The 17,958-nt window shown below is 27.3% G+C and overlaps 1 protein-coding gene across 7 annotated transcripts in view; it reads right to left on the bottom strand.

The window, feature by feature from the left end:
* LOC129972540 (pumilio homolog 2-like) overlaps nucleotides 1-17,958 on the bottom strand; it is a 62,273-nt gene that overhangs the window by 29,999 nt on the left and 14,316 nt on the right. For 4 of the 7 annotated variants that reach the window (XM_056086704.1, XM_056086705.1, XM_056086709.1 and 1 more), the window contains exons 1-2: nucleotides 12,740-13,042; nucleotides 8,351-8,567 (exon numbers count right to left, since the gene is read on the bottom strand). In XM_056086704.1, coding sequence (XP_055942679.1) covers nucleotides 8,351-8,567; nucleotides 12,740-12,759 — 237 coding nt within the window. In that variant the 5' untranslated portion in view covers nucleotides 12,760-13,042. Of the gene's footprint in view, nucleotides 1-1,214; nucleotides 1,319-8,350; nucleotides 8,568-12,739; nucleotides 13,045-17,958 lie in introns of those variants that run through there. The other 3 variants (XM_056086707.1, XM_056086706.1, XM_056086710.1) reach the window with 3 other exon arrangements.

Below are 17,958 nucleotides of genomic sequence, written 5' to 3'. Positions count from 1 at the left end.
TGTATAAAACCATCTACGCTTTAAAAATTGATTTTTAGTTATGAAATCATTGAATTTTTTTTTTTTTTTTTAATTCTGACAACTCAAGATCTGATAAATGGCAACAGACCTAAATAATTTTAAATATATCTTTCCTAAAAGCAATGTTCAATGATAATCTTATCAAATAATTTATTTTAGTGAATTTACTTACTGATTTTTTTAGTGATATCTTGTTTTCATTAAATAATTAAGCTAAGCATTTTTTTTTTTGTTCGTTGCATGTAGTTGATCACATTTTTCAGGAAAATTAAATACAATATTCAATATTTAAGAGAAGCAAATGTCCTTCTCTTAAATTATATTTAATGCCAACAATATTTAGGTAAAATGACTTTAAAATTCAAAAGTACAAAAAAAAAATCAATATATCAGGATGTACTGGAAAATTCAATGTTCAGAATGTAACTATTCATTAACACAAAGCAAATGCAATGGCATTTTTAGCTTAAGGTTCAATTTTATTAAGAGGAAAGAGAAAATAACCCTCGGCACATTTCTTTTCTTTCCCGACTAAGTTGTTAATAAGACAGCCGGGGAAAGTCAACTAGGCAACCATGGAAAGTGAAAGGAGTAATACCGGCAGGCAACGTCAGTAACCGACATATGACGCCGCGGAACCTGCTCGGTCAAGCGGAACAAAAGCGAGAAAGTTTTTCCTCCGCCTAAAGGCTTTTTATTTGCCGCAAAACAGCATGCAAATTCCCTAGTTCCGACTTTCCTTTTACATCTAGGAATGCAGATACGCTAATAATCAGGTTTTCTTTTTTTTTTTTTTTTCCCTCCTCTTTATGCCAGCTATGCTTTTTAAAAATACTTTTAGAACATTTTTATTTAAACGATTCATACAAAACGAAGGAAAATATTTTATATTCTATGACATAAATCATAATCGAATGCAAACGATTTTTTTATTAATTTTTCATACAACTTTCTTCTATTTCGTTCTCACTTCTATGTTACATGTAAAAAGTTCATTATTATCACCAAAAAATACCAGGGAAAAACAGCATTACTTTTCCCTTCTCACAGTTCATAACAATGAAAACAAACTGTAATCTATAACCTCATAAATGTTTGCCATTGAACAATGCCAGGACATTTTTAAAACCAAGCTAGGAATCATTAACTTTTAATAACGATATCGTATGCCTAAATAAGTTAAATGCACAAACCATTATCTTGTGATGCAATAACTGCAGACAAAACGATCGTTAAATCCACACGTCCAGTAAAAGATTTTGTACCAACTGGTGAATCCAGCTCATTGGTTCGTTCACCTCAACTTTTAATTCCCCACTGCAACAAAGGCGTGTTTTCGCGGTTTCATCGCTTCCCCTACTACACACAAGCGATGCGTTTCAATCTATTGCGCAAGTTATCTCATCACAGTTCAAAATGACGAATCATGACTAACTCGCTTTTTACACACATGCGCCATTTACGATTCGACTCTATAAACACATAAGTTCTAAGAAAATCACAACATTCTGAAATTTATGGAACTAAAGACGTGGAAATAGATACTACAAAAGTAAGCCTGATTTGGAATAAAGACGAGGAAATTTTCGTAATTTTTCTACATGCTCCTTGAATTATAAGGAAAATTTTGCTTTAGAATAACTTCCGACGTTTTTCACAGCAATAAATATAAAATCCAATTATTAATTTATTAACAGTTCAAGCTTGATTAAACTTAGTGAATAGTACTAAAATTTATCATTCAAGTTATCATTTACCATACTGAATCTTTAAATTATGGTAATTCAATCCACCTTTAAAAATTCATGATGGTAGTTAAAAATTCCCCTTTAGAAAATAAGAGCAATCTATTTTAAATATCAGGGAAGGTAGATTTAAAATCGGGGATTTTAAATTTTACAAGTCACAAAAACATAACAGAAAGTATTAACTTATCTTAAAATTTTATATTTAAATCGCATAAGAATTCTTATAAAACTTTCAGATATTTAAAAAATTACATAAAGTTCAATTGAAAAAATTCACTAGGAAATTTTAAAAATCATATTACTATTAATTTAAAAATACATATAAATGCAATTTAAAAATTACTATAATATTTCATAGCAAGAAAAACGTTAATAACCCTACCATTCCAATACTTTTAATAATATCGCGATATTTTTCATTATAAAACTTTAAATACGAAATTTGCTTGTCAGTCACAGGAAACTAGATTTCTAGAAGCAGACAGTGAAATTGTTTTTCATCATTAAGAATTACATTTTGATTTTTTTTCGAAATACAACAATTTGTTTCTTAGTAAGGAACTAATATTTCCAGTAAAAATATAACTTGCCATTTCTATAAAACTAATAAAATTTTCTATAAATCTGAAACCAAATATAACAGAAATCTTGCTTATTATATTTGTTACTGAATTTGTATCCAAATATAATACAATCTTTAAGCTTTTTGCACTGCAGAATGTCTAGACCAAGTAATAATTTACTTATATGATTCATAAATAGACAAATGAAAGATTAACTTTTCCTGACAAAATTCTTACCATACTTTAATGCCTAATAGATATCACTATTGGTATAACAGATAATCCTTCCAAAAGGAAGATTAACAGACTATCACCATGTCTATCAAACAACTGAAATTAAGATCGCTTTCAAAGTTTTTCCTTTTCTGGACTCTGATCCTAGTCTCTAGCATTTATACTATTAAACTTGTTCTCTTTGTTATGATTTACAATTAGTTATACAGTGGCTGAGACTACACTTTACTTACAGAGTACACTTGATAACACATTTTCAAGAAGTGGAAACATGTTTTTATTTTTACACATAACAAATGGTTTAAGTAAAAAAAAAAAAAAAAAAAAAAAAATCAGAATAATCAACAACAAAAATTCTAAATCAAAAAGTTTCAGAAGTATTTTAAATAAAAATACACAGATTTTTTGCCTAAAAAAATTGAGAATACACCAATTAAAATTTTGTATCTCGCATAGAATGAAAGGGTCAGTATTTAATTGCATGTCTTTGGGCTTTTATAATGGTCTCTTCGTGGTTCCAATTCGAACAATCTTTTTGCTATCTGAAGATATTTTACCCTATTCTTGCAACATTTGTTTTAAATGGGTTTTGTTTCTAATTTTGTGTTTTGGACTGTTTCGAGTGTGGCCATTAGATGTCGGCAGACTGGGGTGGTGTGTGTAACTGCTGTTTACAGCAAAAAAGACCCCACATTTTGACATTATGTGAATTCTGTTTAGGGTCCTTGTCCTGACAGAAAATGAAATTTGCATCTAAACCCAATCTTTAAGCACTTTCCTTAAGATTGTTGCAAAGTATATCCAAGTAAACAAAATATGGTTGATAATCTCATTTATAAGAACTAAATTTCCTACCCTGGATGAAGCTACACAACCCCAAACCACAGCGGAATCACCACAAGGCTTAGCTGTAGAATGTAAATTTTTTTTATCCAAAGCAGTATTATACTTTTTCCATACGATGCAACAGCTGTCACTGCTAAAAATATTGAGTTTTCTTTCATCACTAAATATAAATTTCTTCCAAAAGATATTGATCATGATTCGTATAAAAATGTTAACGTAACTGTGATAATGCAAACATGATTGAAAAATCAATTTTCGATACACTGAGTAAATGATAATCTTATAAAAACTGAAAATGAAACCTTGAAATCTACTGCTATCTAATATATGATTGCAATGCTTCTATTGGTTTGTTTTTGTTTGTGTAGGGGGATTACAATGTCCAACTCAATTTTACAAAAAATTCACAGAAGGGGTTTACTCCAATTCTTAAGAATTCTACTAAAAAAACAAATTGCAATTAATTACATGGAAAACAGAAATAATATAAATTTCAAAGGTTCCAAGCATCTTTGAGCTACTAAATTCTATTATTAGTCCTCTGAAATTATTATACATTTGCTACACATCGCCTCCAAATGAAACATGAATAAAAATGAGCCAAATGGCAACAAAAATACTTTACTTAACCTAAAGTGCACTATTCTGCTAGGCTGTTAATAATAACCATGGTACTGACCCAGCTGTGAAATTATCACACTAAAGTCTTTGAAACTGTACACTGAAGTAATCAAATGAAACAATCAAATTGTAATCAATTATGCAAACCAGTGTAGATGGCCTATTCAAAATTTTCTTACTCTCTAATAAAGGTTTTATCCCAGAGAATACCTAACAAAATCTTAAAATTTAATACATCTAAATCAAGGCACTACTGAATTATTGTGTTTAAATGTTTTGAAAATACAGACTAAAAGACAGTCAACCCTTCAATGGATTTGACAAAAAATTAAGTAGGTCTCTACGTTACAGATTTTAAATATGTATCAAATTTTATCCAACAAGCTCTCTTCACTTTGTATATATCATATAAACTTATACTTGAATAGATGGAAAGACAGACTTCTTCTGAACGGATTCGACTCAAAATCTGATAGAAATCTACAAATTTGGCATAAGGATTGTATGCCAAATTTTATTCATCTAACTTGCAGCATTTTTAAGTTACCTTTGTCACAGACAGGAAGACGCTTTTCAAAAATGTTTTTTTTTTTTTTTTTTCCTCAAACGTGGGGAGATCTAAAACTTGTAAATTTATCAAAATCTAGAGTTTGAATTTATTGATGATTACAACACTATTTCACTACCACATATACAAGAAAGTAACCATGAAATTCAGCAAGACTGAAGACAGATGGATCAACAGTTAATGAAAATAATGACACTTATTTACCAAAATTTAAGCTCATGTGACTTGAAAAAAAAAAAAATAGATTATCATTTATATGTATAGTAAGAAAATTTATCAATATCACTATTTATATCGTTATATAGGATTTTATGAAGGGGGGAAATTGATGTTAATATATATTAAACTAATTTTATATATACTATACTACAACTATATACTATTAGACTTACTATAGTGACTAATTTGTATATATTAGAAACATCTTACAAGCAATGAAGAAAAAAATACTATTTAATAAACATTTAGCTATAAAAGAAAGCTGTATCTCATTTAACACTAGATAATTTTAAAATACTCTTTTAAAGGATCTTACCCATTTACAATGTTTTCTAAATGAATAGTAGATATGAATAATTAATCATTTATATAAGATATCAAAAAAAAAAAAAAACATTAAACAGAGATGGAATTTATATTAGAAATTCAGATGTTCAAATCTAATATCCAAATACAAAATGCATTACACAGCGATACAGCATCATGTCCTTTTTCCTCCTATAAATTGAATAATGGATTCCACAATCAAGCTGAAGTAATGAACTTGATGTTAATACACTGATTCTATTCTTTTATACATCAATAATGGATTTTGCATTGTAAAATTAAATTAGAATTCTATGCATTTTCATAAATGCCGATTTTCTATCTGCATGCATCCTTCTTACAGAAATACACGCATCAAGCTCACTATACAGAATTAATTATCTTTATTTTAATGTACCTGAATTTATTAAGCTTAAGCATATTTGTCACTATTCCTTAGTGCCCATTACCTAGATTCATATTTAATAAATCTACTTTTTACATCTTTGAAACACTTCTAATAAGAGACTTCTAATTTTAGACTTAAACAACACAATATAATATAATTGTTTGTTTTGGAAGTGATCACTTCTTACTCTACCGTATGATCCAAAATCGAACCAATTTTGCATATCAATGCATTTTTTATTCGAGGGTGGGAGGTGGATGACGATTGATCGCTCATAAATACTTACATGCTGATAAACAGCAACTTTATACAATTAACAGGCCTTTAGTAGAGAAATAATTTTGGAATTGTTATTTTTATTTTAAAAAGCACATTTTTTTAACACTTAGCAATTAAGTTTTTTAACCTCTTGACATTTATCTCATTTTAAATTTAAAACACCAAATTAAAAATAACAATCAATTTTGAATTTCAAGTCTATGTGAAAATTTTTTTAAGAAATGGAGTTGGAAATAAAATGGAAGAATGACACCAAATGCTAATTTATTGTGATTATGAGAGACAAGACTGCCATTGCAATTTATGTTTAGTTAAATTTATATTCTACAATGTTCACATTCAGTTGATTCCAGCCTATAAGACTTCCCCTTTTTTCCAGAATTAAAAAAAAAAAAAAAAACTTTAAATGAGAAAAGATTTCAAACAAGTGAAGAAATTACTAAATTGATTATTGGAACTTTTGTAATTTGAAAGAAAAAATGACGACATAGAACCAATGCAGAAAGGTTTTACTTTTCAAAGAAACAATGATGGAAGACTATAAATCTAAATTAAAATTCATTCACATGACCTTTGGATTTTTCAATCACAATTCATATAATGTAAATTAAACAAAGGAAGCAAGCATAAAATTGTCAACTTTTTAAGAACCAAAATTTTTATTAATGAAAAATCTACGTTCCACAGCATTTATATGAAATAAAACATTACATAATTTTATGCACTTTCGTCAAAATTTAGTGGTACAATGATGTAAATTGTAGCAACTGTTTAGACTTCAAAATTAAAATTTGTCTCTTTAATAAATTACTTATCAAAAAACACCAAAATGTTCCAATAGAAAGAGATGCTACCTATAGTGATATTTGTCCCAAATAGTGGCCTCAAAATCAAAGATACAATAGGTGATATTTTCTAACAATAGAATTTTTATTTTTTTAGAATATAAATATTCTAAATACAAATATTTCTTAATTTTTTCAGTCAGTAAATATTTAGACATGTCAATCTGCAAACTATTGCATTACTTTAGGGATATTCATCATCTTTCATTCATTCATTCATTGCATTCGTTAGGGATAGCGATACATCACTTTCACTCATACAAAATTTATTTACAATATAATAGTAACTGGAACTAGAATATATGATTTAAAAAAATTTAATATTGAAAAATGTAAAGATTAATTTTTTAAAAGTGAAAATAGTTTATTTTTATCAATAACATTTTTTTAAATAAATTATAATACCAGTAGAAAATTTAAGAGAATGTACTCAAACAAAGGAAATAAAATTTGTAACCAGTCTGTTATTTGAATTGTATTTTGTAATCTTTCTACAAATTGAAACTGAAAAATTTTGCTGCTATTGGTCTTCCTTGTAAAAGTCAAAATTTTAATTTATAAGTGTTAAAAAGTAGATATCATATAAAAAATTTATAAATTAAAAACATTTTCTCAGCAAGGCCTTTTAAAACACTGATAATTTCATTCTGGTAATAAATAATGTTAATATGAGGTACAGAAATCACTATTACTTACTGTCGAATGGCAACAATCAAATCTTAAAGTTTTAGAGTGATTTATAATGAACATTTTCACAACTTAATTCAAAGCACCTTTAATTAATGAAGCTGCAAAATATTATTAGAATTGCTTTGAACAGAGCTCACCAAAAACTCTATTCATTCAGAGGACATATAATGGAACAGGTGCCAAACTTTAATGCAAAAATAGGCTTAACCGCAACTAGATGGGAAATGCTATGACTTGCAAATGGAAATTGATGACCATATTTTCCAAAACTATTATCCCACAAAAATAGTTTCAGCATTATCACACAAATTTAAAAAAATACCTTTTTAATGATATCAATTTCATTTTTTAAAAATGTTTTCTTTATTGTTAATAATTTTCTAAGTATAATATACAATTTGTAAAAAAAAAAAAAAAAAAAAAAAAAAAATATGAAATTCAAACTCATCTATCAAAACATTTAATTGTGTGCTTTTGCCAATTTTAAAATTGATATAAAAAAAATCCTTTCTTTGGACATTAATTCCAAAGTAAGATTTTGACTTCTGCTTATATTTTGTAGTATACATTTTTTAACTATCACAAGTTATAATTTGTTTTGACTTAATTCAATCAAGATTTTTTGGCTGTATTAAGTAACAAAGTACATTTTAAAAAATATGCATTCTAAATTAATATTTAATAGCCTCAATAATCTGAGCAAACAACAAGCAGGTCAACAAAGGTGACTCATAATACAGAAATCTTATATATGGTTCTATCTTAGCACTTGAGTCCTTGCTCAACTTTTTTGAAATTTTTAATACTACCTTCTAAAAAAACACAGTAAACAATAATGATATGCTAATTACAAAGACTAAATTTTAAATGAAATGGTAACTTCAAGAAATGTTAGGAACAAATATTTAATGCTCCAAAAACCTGCAATTATTCTAACACTAAACTATTCGACAATCAATAAAACATGCAGCACTTTCCACCCATATAAAAAATAAACTCACCTCTAAAACACTGTCATCACCTAGTGCCCACCTTGACTGCTTGCCACTGTAATTTTGAAAATCAGGGTCAGTCTGTGGGCGCTGAAAAAAATAGCCAACCATAGCATCATCTTGTGATCTGGTGGCTATGTGTCTCACAGACTGAACACCACTCATTTCAGGATGGCCGTTGGTTAGCACCTCATGTGGTCGGTCTGGCCAAACCACTTCATTCATGCTATAAAAAAAAAAAATTTAAATGCCTATACCTTGCATAAAATTGCATGATTAAATAAATCTTACAAATTAGATTATCAAGAAACTTTCAATTCAGAGAAAATGTTATATAACTGAATGAATTTTAAGTTTTAACATTAAAATACATTTTTGAAATCTAATTTTAAGAAAATAAACATAAATATAAATTCACTGCTTTTAAATTAAACATTTATAACAGGAAAAAAGTTTCAATCACTTAGAAAGTGTCAGTATTCGTAATATACAAGACATACTGTTTATATTGTGATATATTAATAATTCTTCACACCAATCAATTCTTAAACAATTGTAATTACAAATTCGAGATGGGATATACAGTGAACAGAAAAAGCAACTGAATTTAAAAATTACGAGACAAATTTAATTATACACTTCAAAAAAAATTTAAAAACCTAAAAGTTTAAATCTGAAGTATATAATATCAATTTTCAGAGTAAATGGATGCCTACCAACTGAAAAAAATTTCTCTGTCTAAACTTACAGCACTTCCCTGATTTACAGCTATTAGTTATTATTCTCCTTACACAGAATCACTGTATAAAAATACTATATTTTTAAAAATTTGTTTGTCAATTATTTAATATAATAAAGGAATTATAAAATTTAATTTTTAAAAATTAGAATATCTTAAAATAATCTAAAAATACATTAGATTTCTTACATATGAAAAAATATTAGAATTTTTAAAATACTTTGCTTCTAAAATATAAAATTTTTTAAGAAACATTAAAACTACTCTTTCCTACACAAGTAACACAACCAGTAAGTTATTATAATCTTTGAATAAGTACTAGAATAAATGTTGTAGCATAAATATAAAAATATATGTTTCTAACAATATGCATTTCAACAAAGATTGAAACAAGAGAAACCGTCAAAAAATTACTTTAAATCCTTTTTCTTTAATAAATCATAAGAATTTAAGTGCTCTAATCAAAAACTTATGATTTAATTATTTTAAAAATCCATTCATTATTTTTGCTTTTAATTTTTAAGCTAATTCTTTTCTTTTTCCTTTTCAAATGTTTACTTAATTTCAATATTTGGCTCATGAATTTCACCACCATTTGCTTGAATGCCATCAAAATTCTACTTGTAATGAGTGTTTGTTCAGTCACATTCTCCTGTGGACAATCTTTATTGATTGAAATTCTTTTCTTAACAATACTGTTGCCATGGAAAAGTATCACCAACATCTTTAAACAATGATATAACATATACAAGGTTTTGGTGAATCGAGAGCAGATCAAACCAAAGTTTGTGACCTCCGTTCTTTGAAAATTAAAAACCAATCATTCTGAAAGTCTCACTAGAGTGGCTGTTAACCACATACCCTGTTATCCTGAGCTGCTGCTTTGACCATTTCGGTAACATTAGGCCTTGGTGTAAAGAAATGATAATGTGAAATCGTGGATTGTACGATTGCTCGGCACAAAATACTCTTGTCAACAATTTTGTTTTTCTTCCCCTTATTTTATTTAATCATTTTCCCAACTTCTCTTTGATATCATGGTTACGTCACCACCCTGAATAATTATATTTTATTTTATTTCCAAAAATACTTATTGGCTTAACATTTTAATATTAAGCACTATCAGATAATACTACTAGATATGCACTGGATTTACATGAAATAAAGATACAAATTATGCATTCCCATCTTTATAACAAAATAAAAACATGGAATAAAAATTTACTTTTTCAAATTAATTCTAAATTCAATACAAGTATAAAAAATAAAAATTTAGTAAATTTCATTATTATAACCATTTTACCATAACTGCTATAATTTTAATATGCTTAGAAGACACTATTCAAAATTATAAGATATTTAAGTTGAAAATTTTTAAAAATGAAATATTTTTGCTTACTTCAAATAACTTTTTAAAATAATTAAGCAAAATAAAATATTTAAGATCAATTAAGTATAATTGACGTTTTATAAAATTTTTCAAAAATTATCCTTGGATACTATAAACAGTATCATTTTTTAACCAAGGGCTCAAATAATATTAGTTCTTTTATTTGATAAGTTAATATCAAATCATAACAAGACATTTTCTATAAAGTAAGTTACCTGCAGATATCTTGAAAATATCTACATGACATTTAAAAAAAATTTTAGGCAGTATTTATAAAATATTTAATAAATTCAATGAATTCTATTAAAAGAAGGTAAATATTATAGAAATTAATGGAAATGTCTTTCTCTTTATTCCTAGGTTCTACAAAAACTAAAAATACCAAAAGGAAATTAAATTTTTTGAACTAATTATAAAGATTCTGCTCATCTATTAAGTATAAATAGCTTTCTTATAGCTTTTGCAATAAATTAACAGTTATGACATTAAAAAAAATAAAGAGAATGCAGGAAGCAAATAGTAAAAACGAAAAAGATCACTTATATAATAATTACTCCATTGGAATTGCAATAAAAATTGTAATTAATAATAAGCTCTTATTCCATTTCAATAATACAAAAGAGTTAAAGGAAGGGAAAAAAGTTTTTATTACTAAAAATTTAAATGATTGAACTTCAATTGCTTTCAATAACAATAGTATTTTATTATTTCCAAACCTCTTTAGTCTAAAGCGATAATATAACAAAATTTCTTGTTTTGACCATTTATAAGTATAAAGAACTAAAATCAAGAACATAAATTTTTTTAAAAAGTAAATAAACAGAACATGTTTGAAAAATAAAGTACAAAGAAATTCTGAGCATTGAATTAATGTAATAATTTTTATTTTAATCATTATATTATTTCCAATGATCAAAATCATTTGCTGTTAAGAACAAAAAAAATTATCCAAATTTAGATGCTATCATATATACAAAAAGGTGAAAAATCCTTTTAAAACTGAAACAAATATTTAACATCCCAATTCAAATTATAAAAAAATTGAGTAAATAGCAATTAAAGCTTGACAATTAAATCTGTTTCAATGGAAGGATATAATAACACAGAATTTGATTTCATAACGTTTGCAAATTCCTCAATACCGGACCAAAATATTACATACCGAATAAAATTTCTTAGCCACCATTTATTAAAAAAAATAGATAACAAATGTTAATTTTCACCAAACTTAAAAATTCATATGGGGAATAATTAATATAATAATGAATTTCTAACAAGAAATTTGGTAAAATAAAACAATGAATTACTCAAGACTGAAAAATGAAACCAAGTAAAAGCATGGTTTATGAATAAATGGATCAAATACAAAAAAATTAATAAGCTATGCTATTTTTGGTATAACGCATTTAAATAACTTATATAAATGCAGTTGCCCGATCGCAGATTTCTTATAATGGATATATATCAAAAATAATTATAATAAATATAATTTGGAAAATGCAGATTGTTTAACGAATGGAACGAATACTTAATTATCAGTGACGATAAATGATGCAATAAACTTAGAGGTCATATGCAACATTTGTTTTGAAGATTTTCTTTAGTACTGAAAGTAAAATGGTAATATACTACATGAATTTTCTTCCTGTTAAGTTCAATACTGAAGTCATATAAATTTAATCATAATTCATTTAAATGCACTTTCACTAACCAAAATTTTCTCTGGTAGCAATTTCCCAAGAATGATTTGCAAGCGTTGTGAAATTTAAATTTTTGTTGAATTGTATAAAACCACATATAATATTAATTAAAAGTGTTTATTTCTTCAAATAAAATTGGCAAGTAGCAATCTAGTATACATATTTAATTACAAACTTAACACTAACTGAAAACTATTCGGAGATTATTTTCGAATATTGAATCCAATAAAAAAAATTATTTATTGTAATTACACTATATAGTGTAGTGATGTCAACGTTTGCTTTTTTGTTTTTGTATCAATTCTTTTATTTAACCTACACGAACACAATACAATTCCAACAATATTCACATCGTAACCAGCTAGAAGAAATGTAAACTTGTCTGGTAGGAAATCGAATACAGTTTCCTTCTAAACAACGGGAACACGAGGTAGGTAATACACCTAGGAAGCTACGACCGCCATTGTTTCCAGAAAATAAATTTGAAAAAAATACACTTTTCTTTCAAATAACAGATATATAAATCTCTCTTTATATCTATTATTACTAAGATATTTATACAGACATACCATGATGGTGTAGATTTCATAGCCAGGAGTTTAAATGCTTTTCTGTTGCTCAGCACGCGACATATTGGAACACCGAAGAATCATGGGAACGATACACTCGCAGTAAACCCCAGGAACGGACAAAAGTGTGAATTTCTTAGTTTCGATGACAACACGTTTTTAAAAGGCATGCGATTAAATATATCTTAAAATATGACATTACGGCACTCACAGTGTACTTTCGAATCTTTCAGATCATCAATAATATGCAATATTACTTTCTCCCTCGTTGACCAAATCTTCCGTTGTTTACCATCGCATTTAGGGTTGCCGTAACGAGACAACTAAAATGGTGATTTAAATCGTGAGAAGGACGCCAAAGTAAATATAACTGAAACGAAAACTTCGCGAATTAACTAACGCATTCTGTTCATATTTAAATAAGCCATAAGAAAAAAAATGATAAAAATTAATAATGTACGCCGATAGTTTGCATTTTTAAAAAGAAAACAGATGTTAAAATATTTATAGCATGAAAAAAAAAATAGGAGAAATTAAAAAAATAGTATACATACGAAATTAGCATCATAATTATTAAACTGAATTGCGTTAGAAAAAGTCAAAAACGTTTAAAATAAGATTATTTAAGAATTTGTAACAATAATTTGAGAAAAATGTAATTCTTTTAAAAATCTACTAGTTTAATATTCTTTTATACACAAATCATTTCTTATTGAAAGATTAATAACTGATCGCATACTTCAAAAGTGCTACCACTTATTAATCTATCAAACGATGCCATAAAAATTATTTAATACATTAAATGAATTGATACTTTTATTACTGTAAAGTATTTACAGAATTTTCTTCCGAACAAACGATTTTTATAAAGCAACTTTGAATTTTTAAATTAATCTTAAAATTCCTCAACAAATACAAAATAGCATACAGTATGCTGCATATTGAGTACATAATGTTAATACTACCTCATTATTATGAATACGAAATCAAGAAGTGTATCAAATCTTGATATTTCCAAAATTATGAATTTTTAAAGCAACACATCAATTACATATCCCTAGCCTATGCAAAGAACGTGAAAATAAAGGAACTAAGCATATAGAAATCTCCGTTTGATGGAATGCAATAATGATAATAATTCACTATATTATTTAAATATACATTATTAATTAATCCGACCATTTGAGAATTCCGAATCCAAAGTCTTTAAAACATCAATGCGGAATGCAGTCTTATAAAATAAATCCCATAACGAATACTAATATAACAGACAAAAGTTTCTATATTCTGAAATTCGTCTCAATAGTCTAGATATGGGATGGGAATGTTGTATTTACAGGCGATCGTAAAAAGGGTGAAAGGTCGAAGACAAGATATTTTTGTGCTTAGATTGAAAATTAATAAATAAACGAGGGCGACATTTACACTAAACAAAATGGTCAGGCGACTTAAGTCTAAATGGGACCCGGAGCAAAAACTTCTTTGGGAGCCGCCTCTCTGCTTCACTACTTCAATAATGAAGAACGTTTATTAAAGAAGAAAACGTAAAATAAATTTTATATTTGATTTGGGAGCCCCATCTGATGTGGGGGCCCCTGCCTTGGCCCCTGAAAATAATACAGTATTTTATTGATATTTCCATTTTACCACTGAAGAGATAAAATTTTCTAATAAAGAATAGATTTAAAAAAATCTACAAATTAAAAGCGAGATTTTTATGAACCCAATTACATACAATACACATCGGCGCTGCCTGTTATTTCATATCACAAAGCACTTTCACTGCAAGTCTTTTCAACATTAGAAAATAATATTTTAGTACTAATTAATTAAAAAATATTTTTAGTCATGAACGCTTTATTTTAATAATTACAAAATGACTTAATTATTCATATAAAAGTTTCAACATTATAAGTATTTTCTTGATAAGATAACCATAATCGAGTGTTCTATAGTTTAAAATTCAAAATTAACTCTAAAATGAAGCTATTATTCTTCAGACAAACATAATTCGAATAAATAATCAGATGAAATTATTCAACTGTTCTTCATTATTGTCAATTATTCTTCACATTCAAATTAACAGAATTCCGTCTGCTATCTTACAAGATCAGATATTCCAAATGACAAGCGTTTTATCGCCAAATATGGAAATTTAATGCTCGCCAAACACAAAGAGTGAGGCCAACGCCCTGAGTGACTGCACCTCAGTATCGCCTTTTTCAGGTGAAGTAATGGTTGGCGGTCACGTCAAAGCGCGCGTATTTTCAATTTATTGGATAAAATTCTATAATCGTACACTTTATAAAAACGATTCTTTATTAAATATTTACTATGGGTGTAGTTAAAGAAATATGTTTTAAATTTCCCTTAGTACAAAAAAAATTCTATATCCAGAAAATTACATTAATATAAAAAATAATGGAAATAATTAAACATGTTACTCAAACTTAGCGACGACAATGTTTTTGAATTTTTATTGAAATGTTTATTTTATCGTCAGGAACAGCGAAACATAAAGCAATAGAATAAAAATCAAAATATATTTTTCTAAGGTGAATTACTGAATGTTGAGAAACAGAAAAAATAAGACTTAAAGGTGCATAGAAATGCATTCTTCTCTGATAAGCAACAAAACAAGACACCAGAAATAGTTATATCCTAATGCAGAATACTTATTAAATTATAATTCTTATACCTTACCACCAGATAAAAAAAAAAAAAAACCTTACACTTCTAGAAATTAAGGGGGGGGGGAGGAGAGAACAACATAATATATAATACTTTTAATATTGGTTTCTTTAGTAGAAATAAATCAAACCACCAACTTCTAGTGATGCAATCATTGGCACATGAATGATCAAAAGAATTGGTCTTTATTTTTTAGTCATAAAATTCATTCAAAGCTTGGCATGTAAAAATATTAAATGGAGAAGGCAGATGAAAAATAATCTTTACATTTCATAGGAAAAATTATATAAATCAGCAACAAAAGTAGAAGCTATTATTTAACAGCTTTTCCATCCTCATTTTATCATGTCTTTTTCCCTAATATACTTTGTTGCCTAGAATAACTACTGATGTTTCATTCATAATTAATTTTTTGACTGCAACACATGTTGACTAACAACTAACTGGCATGCAATTTTCAACTCCCATTTTTACAAAAATTTCTACTTTTATGAAATAATCTTACATTTTTCCATTCTGATATTAAAAAATTGAAAATATTTTCTATAAAATTTCTGGTTTTCTTAAATTTATAAATGTTACAATAAAAAAATACTAATAAAAAAATCCTTAGAAATTTCTATTTAATAAATAAATATCCAGGCCTCCAATAATAAGACATACCATTAAAAAAGTAGATATTTTACTTATTTACATTTTTCAAAGAATTAGAAAATTTTGTAACAATAATGCTAAAACCTCAAGTTTGCTTCCATTCAATGATTAATTACAAGCACAGTACAATACAAATAGAAAAAAAATATAATATTCAAATATGTATACAGTATTCCTTCTACATTTTTTTTTCTTCTTTTTTTTTATGAGGATGAATTTGGAACAATCAGTGCACAGTCTGTATTCAACAAATTCAGAAATCACCGTAAAATATCTTCAACAAACATACTGCTAACGAAAAATACTGTAATGATTTATAATAAGATAAAAAAGGTGGTACAATGGATTGTTCTAATTATAGAAACATCAGTTTGTAATGTACCACTAATAAAATTTTGTCTAACATCTTATACAAAAGATTTACACAACATATAGGCCCTCAAATGAGAAGTTATCAATGTGGTTTTCGCATGGGAAAATCTACTAAAGATCAAATTTTTGCATTTAGGCAATATCTGGAAAAGACCAGAGAATTTGGTCACATCTTGTTATAGATTTCAAAGAAACTTTTGATAGGATAATATTCTTTATCCTGTCTTCTTTTTAATGTTGCTTTAGAAAAAGTCATAAGAGATTCAGGAATTAACATCAGAGGCAATATAATAACACAAATTTTGACCCAAGCAGACAATACTGACATCATTTCAAGAACTGTTTCTGCATTAAAAGATGTTTTTCTTTATTTAGAGCATGCTGCTAATAGCATGGAACTTAACAGCAAAAAGACCAAATATATGCCTGTACTAAGTAATGGAACCTCCCATGAATCCCATCTGGAAATTGGTTCTCATAAATTTCAAGTTGTACAAAGTTTTTCTTATCTTTGTTCTATAGTTACTGATGGCAATAGCACAGTCAAGGAGATTGAAGGTCATCTAATGAATGCAAATAAAGCCTTTTATGGACTAAACCGATTTTTTAAAATTCTCACTACTATCAAGAAATACAAAAATTTTACTATATAAAATCTTAGATCAATACTTATCTATGACTCAGAGACCTGGACCTTGAGCAAAGCTGGAGAAAATAAAATAGCCATTTTCGAAAGAAAAATTCTGAGAGCCATTCTTGGTGGGATAGAAATCAACAATGTTTGGAGAAGATATAAGTGAGCTATATAAAATCTACAGAGCCAGATATTATAAAGTTCATAAAAATAAATCGGATGAACTGGATGGCTCAAATATTTAGAATGTATGATGATTCCATATTAAAAAAAATTCTTTTGTATAAACCTCTAACATTAGGAATAACAGTAGACCCAAAATGAGATGGATGGAGTCAGTGGAGACAGACTTCCTGCTATCCAGGAAAGAAACTGGCACACAAGTGTCAAAAATGGAATGCGGTGAAACAGAATTCAGAGGAAGGCACTGGCCCACTCTGGGCTGTCTAGCTAAATATGATGATTTGTAATAAGGAATAATCTAATATCAGAATGAAAACTAAAAAAATTATGCACAATTTTTCACTCTAAAATTGAATAAGTTCAATATTTACATTGCTAATTTCAATCATAGTTGCCAAGTAAATACCCTTCCAGAAACAAATATGCCAATATTTCATGAACATTAAAAAAAAATCAAATGACAACTAAAATGCAATCAAAAGAAATTAAAAATATTTTTCCTATAGTATATATGTTCCTTATTCTCATTTAAGAAATTCATACATATAGTAAATAATGTTAGGTAAATATTTTAGTTTATCCCCCCATCCTCTCATATAAACGCTCTCTTAAACTGCCACACTTTTAATTCCTTTGACTCTCTTTTCAAATATGTATACATCACTTCTCATTCGATAGCATGTAA

The sequence above is a fragment of the Argiope bruennichi genome, chromosome 6, assembly GCF_947563725.1.
Source record: "Argiope bruennichi chromosome 6, qqArgBrue1.1, whole genome shotgun sequence".
Taxonomy (NCBI): Eukaryota; Metazoa; Arthropoda; class Arachnida; order Araneae; family Araneidae; genus Argiope; species Argiope bruennichi.
The sequence above is the reverse complement of the archived record's forward strand: the minus strand, read 5'-3'. Positions and strand labels throughout refer to the sequence as shown.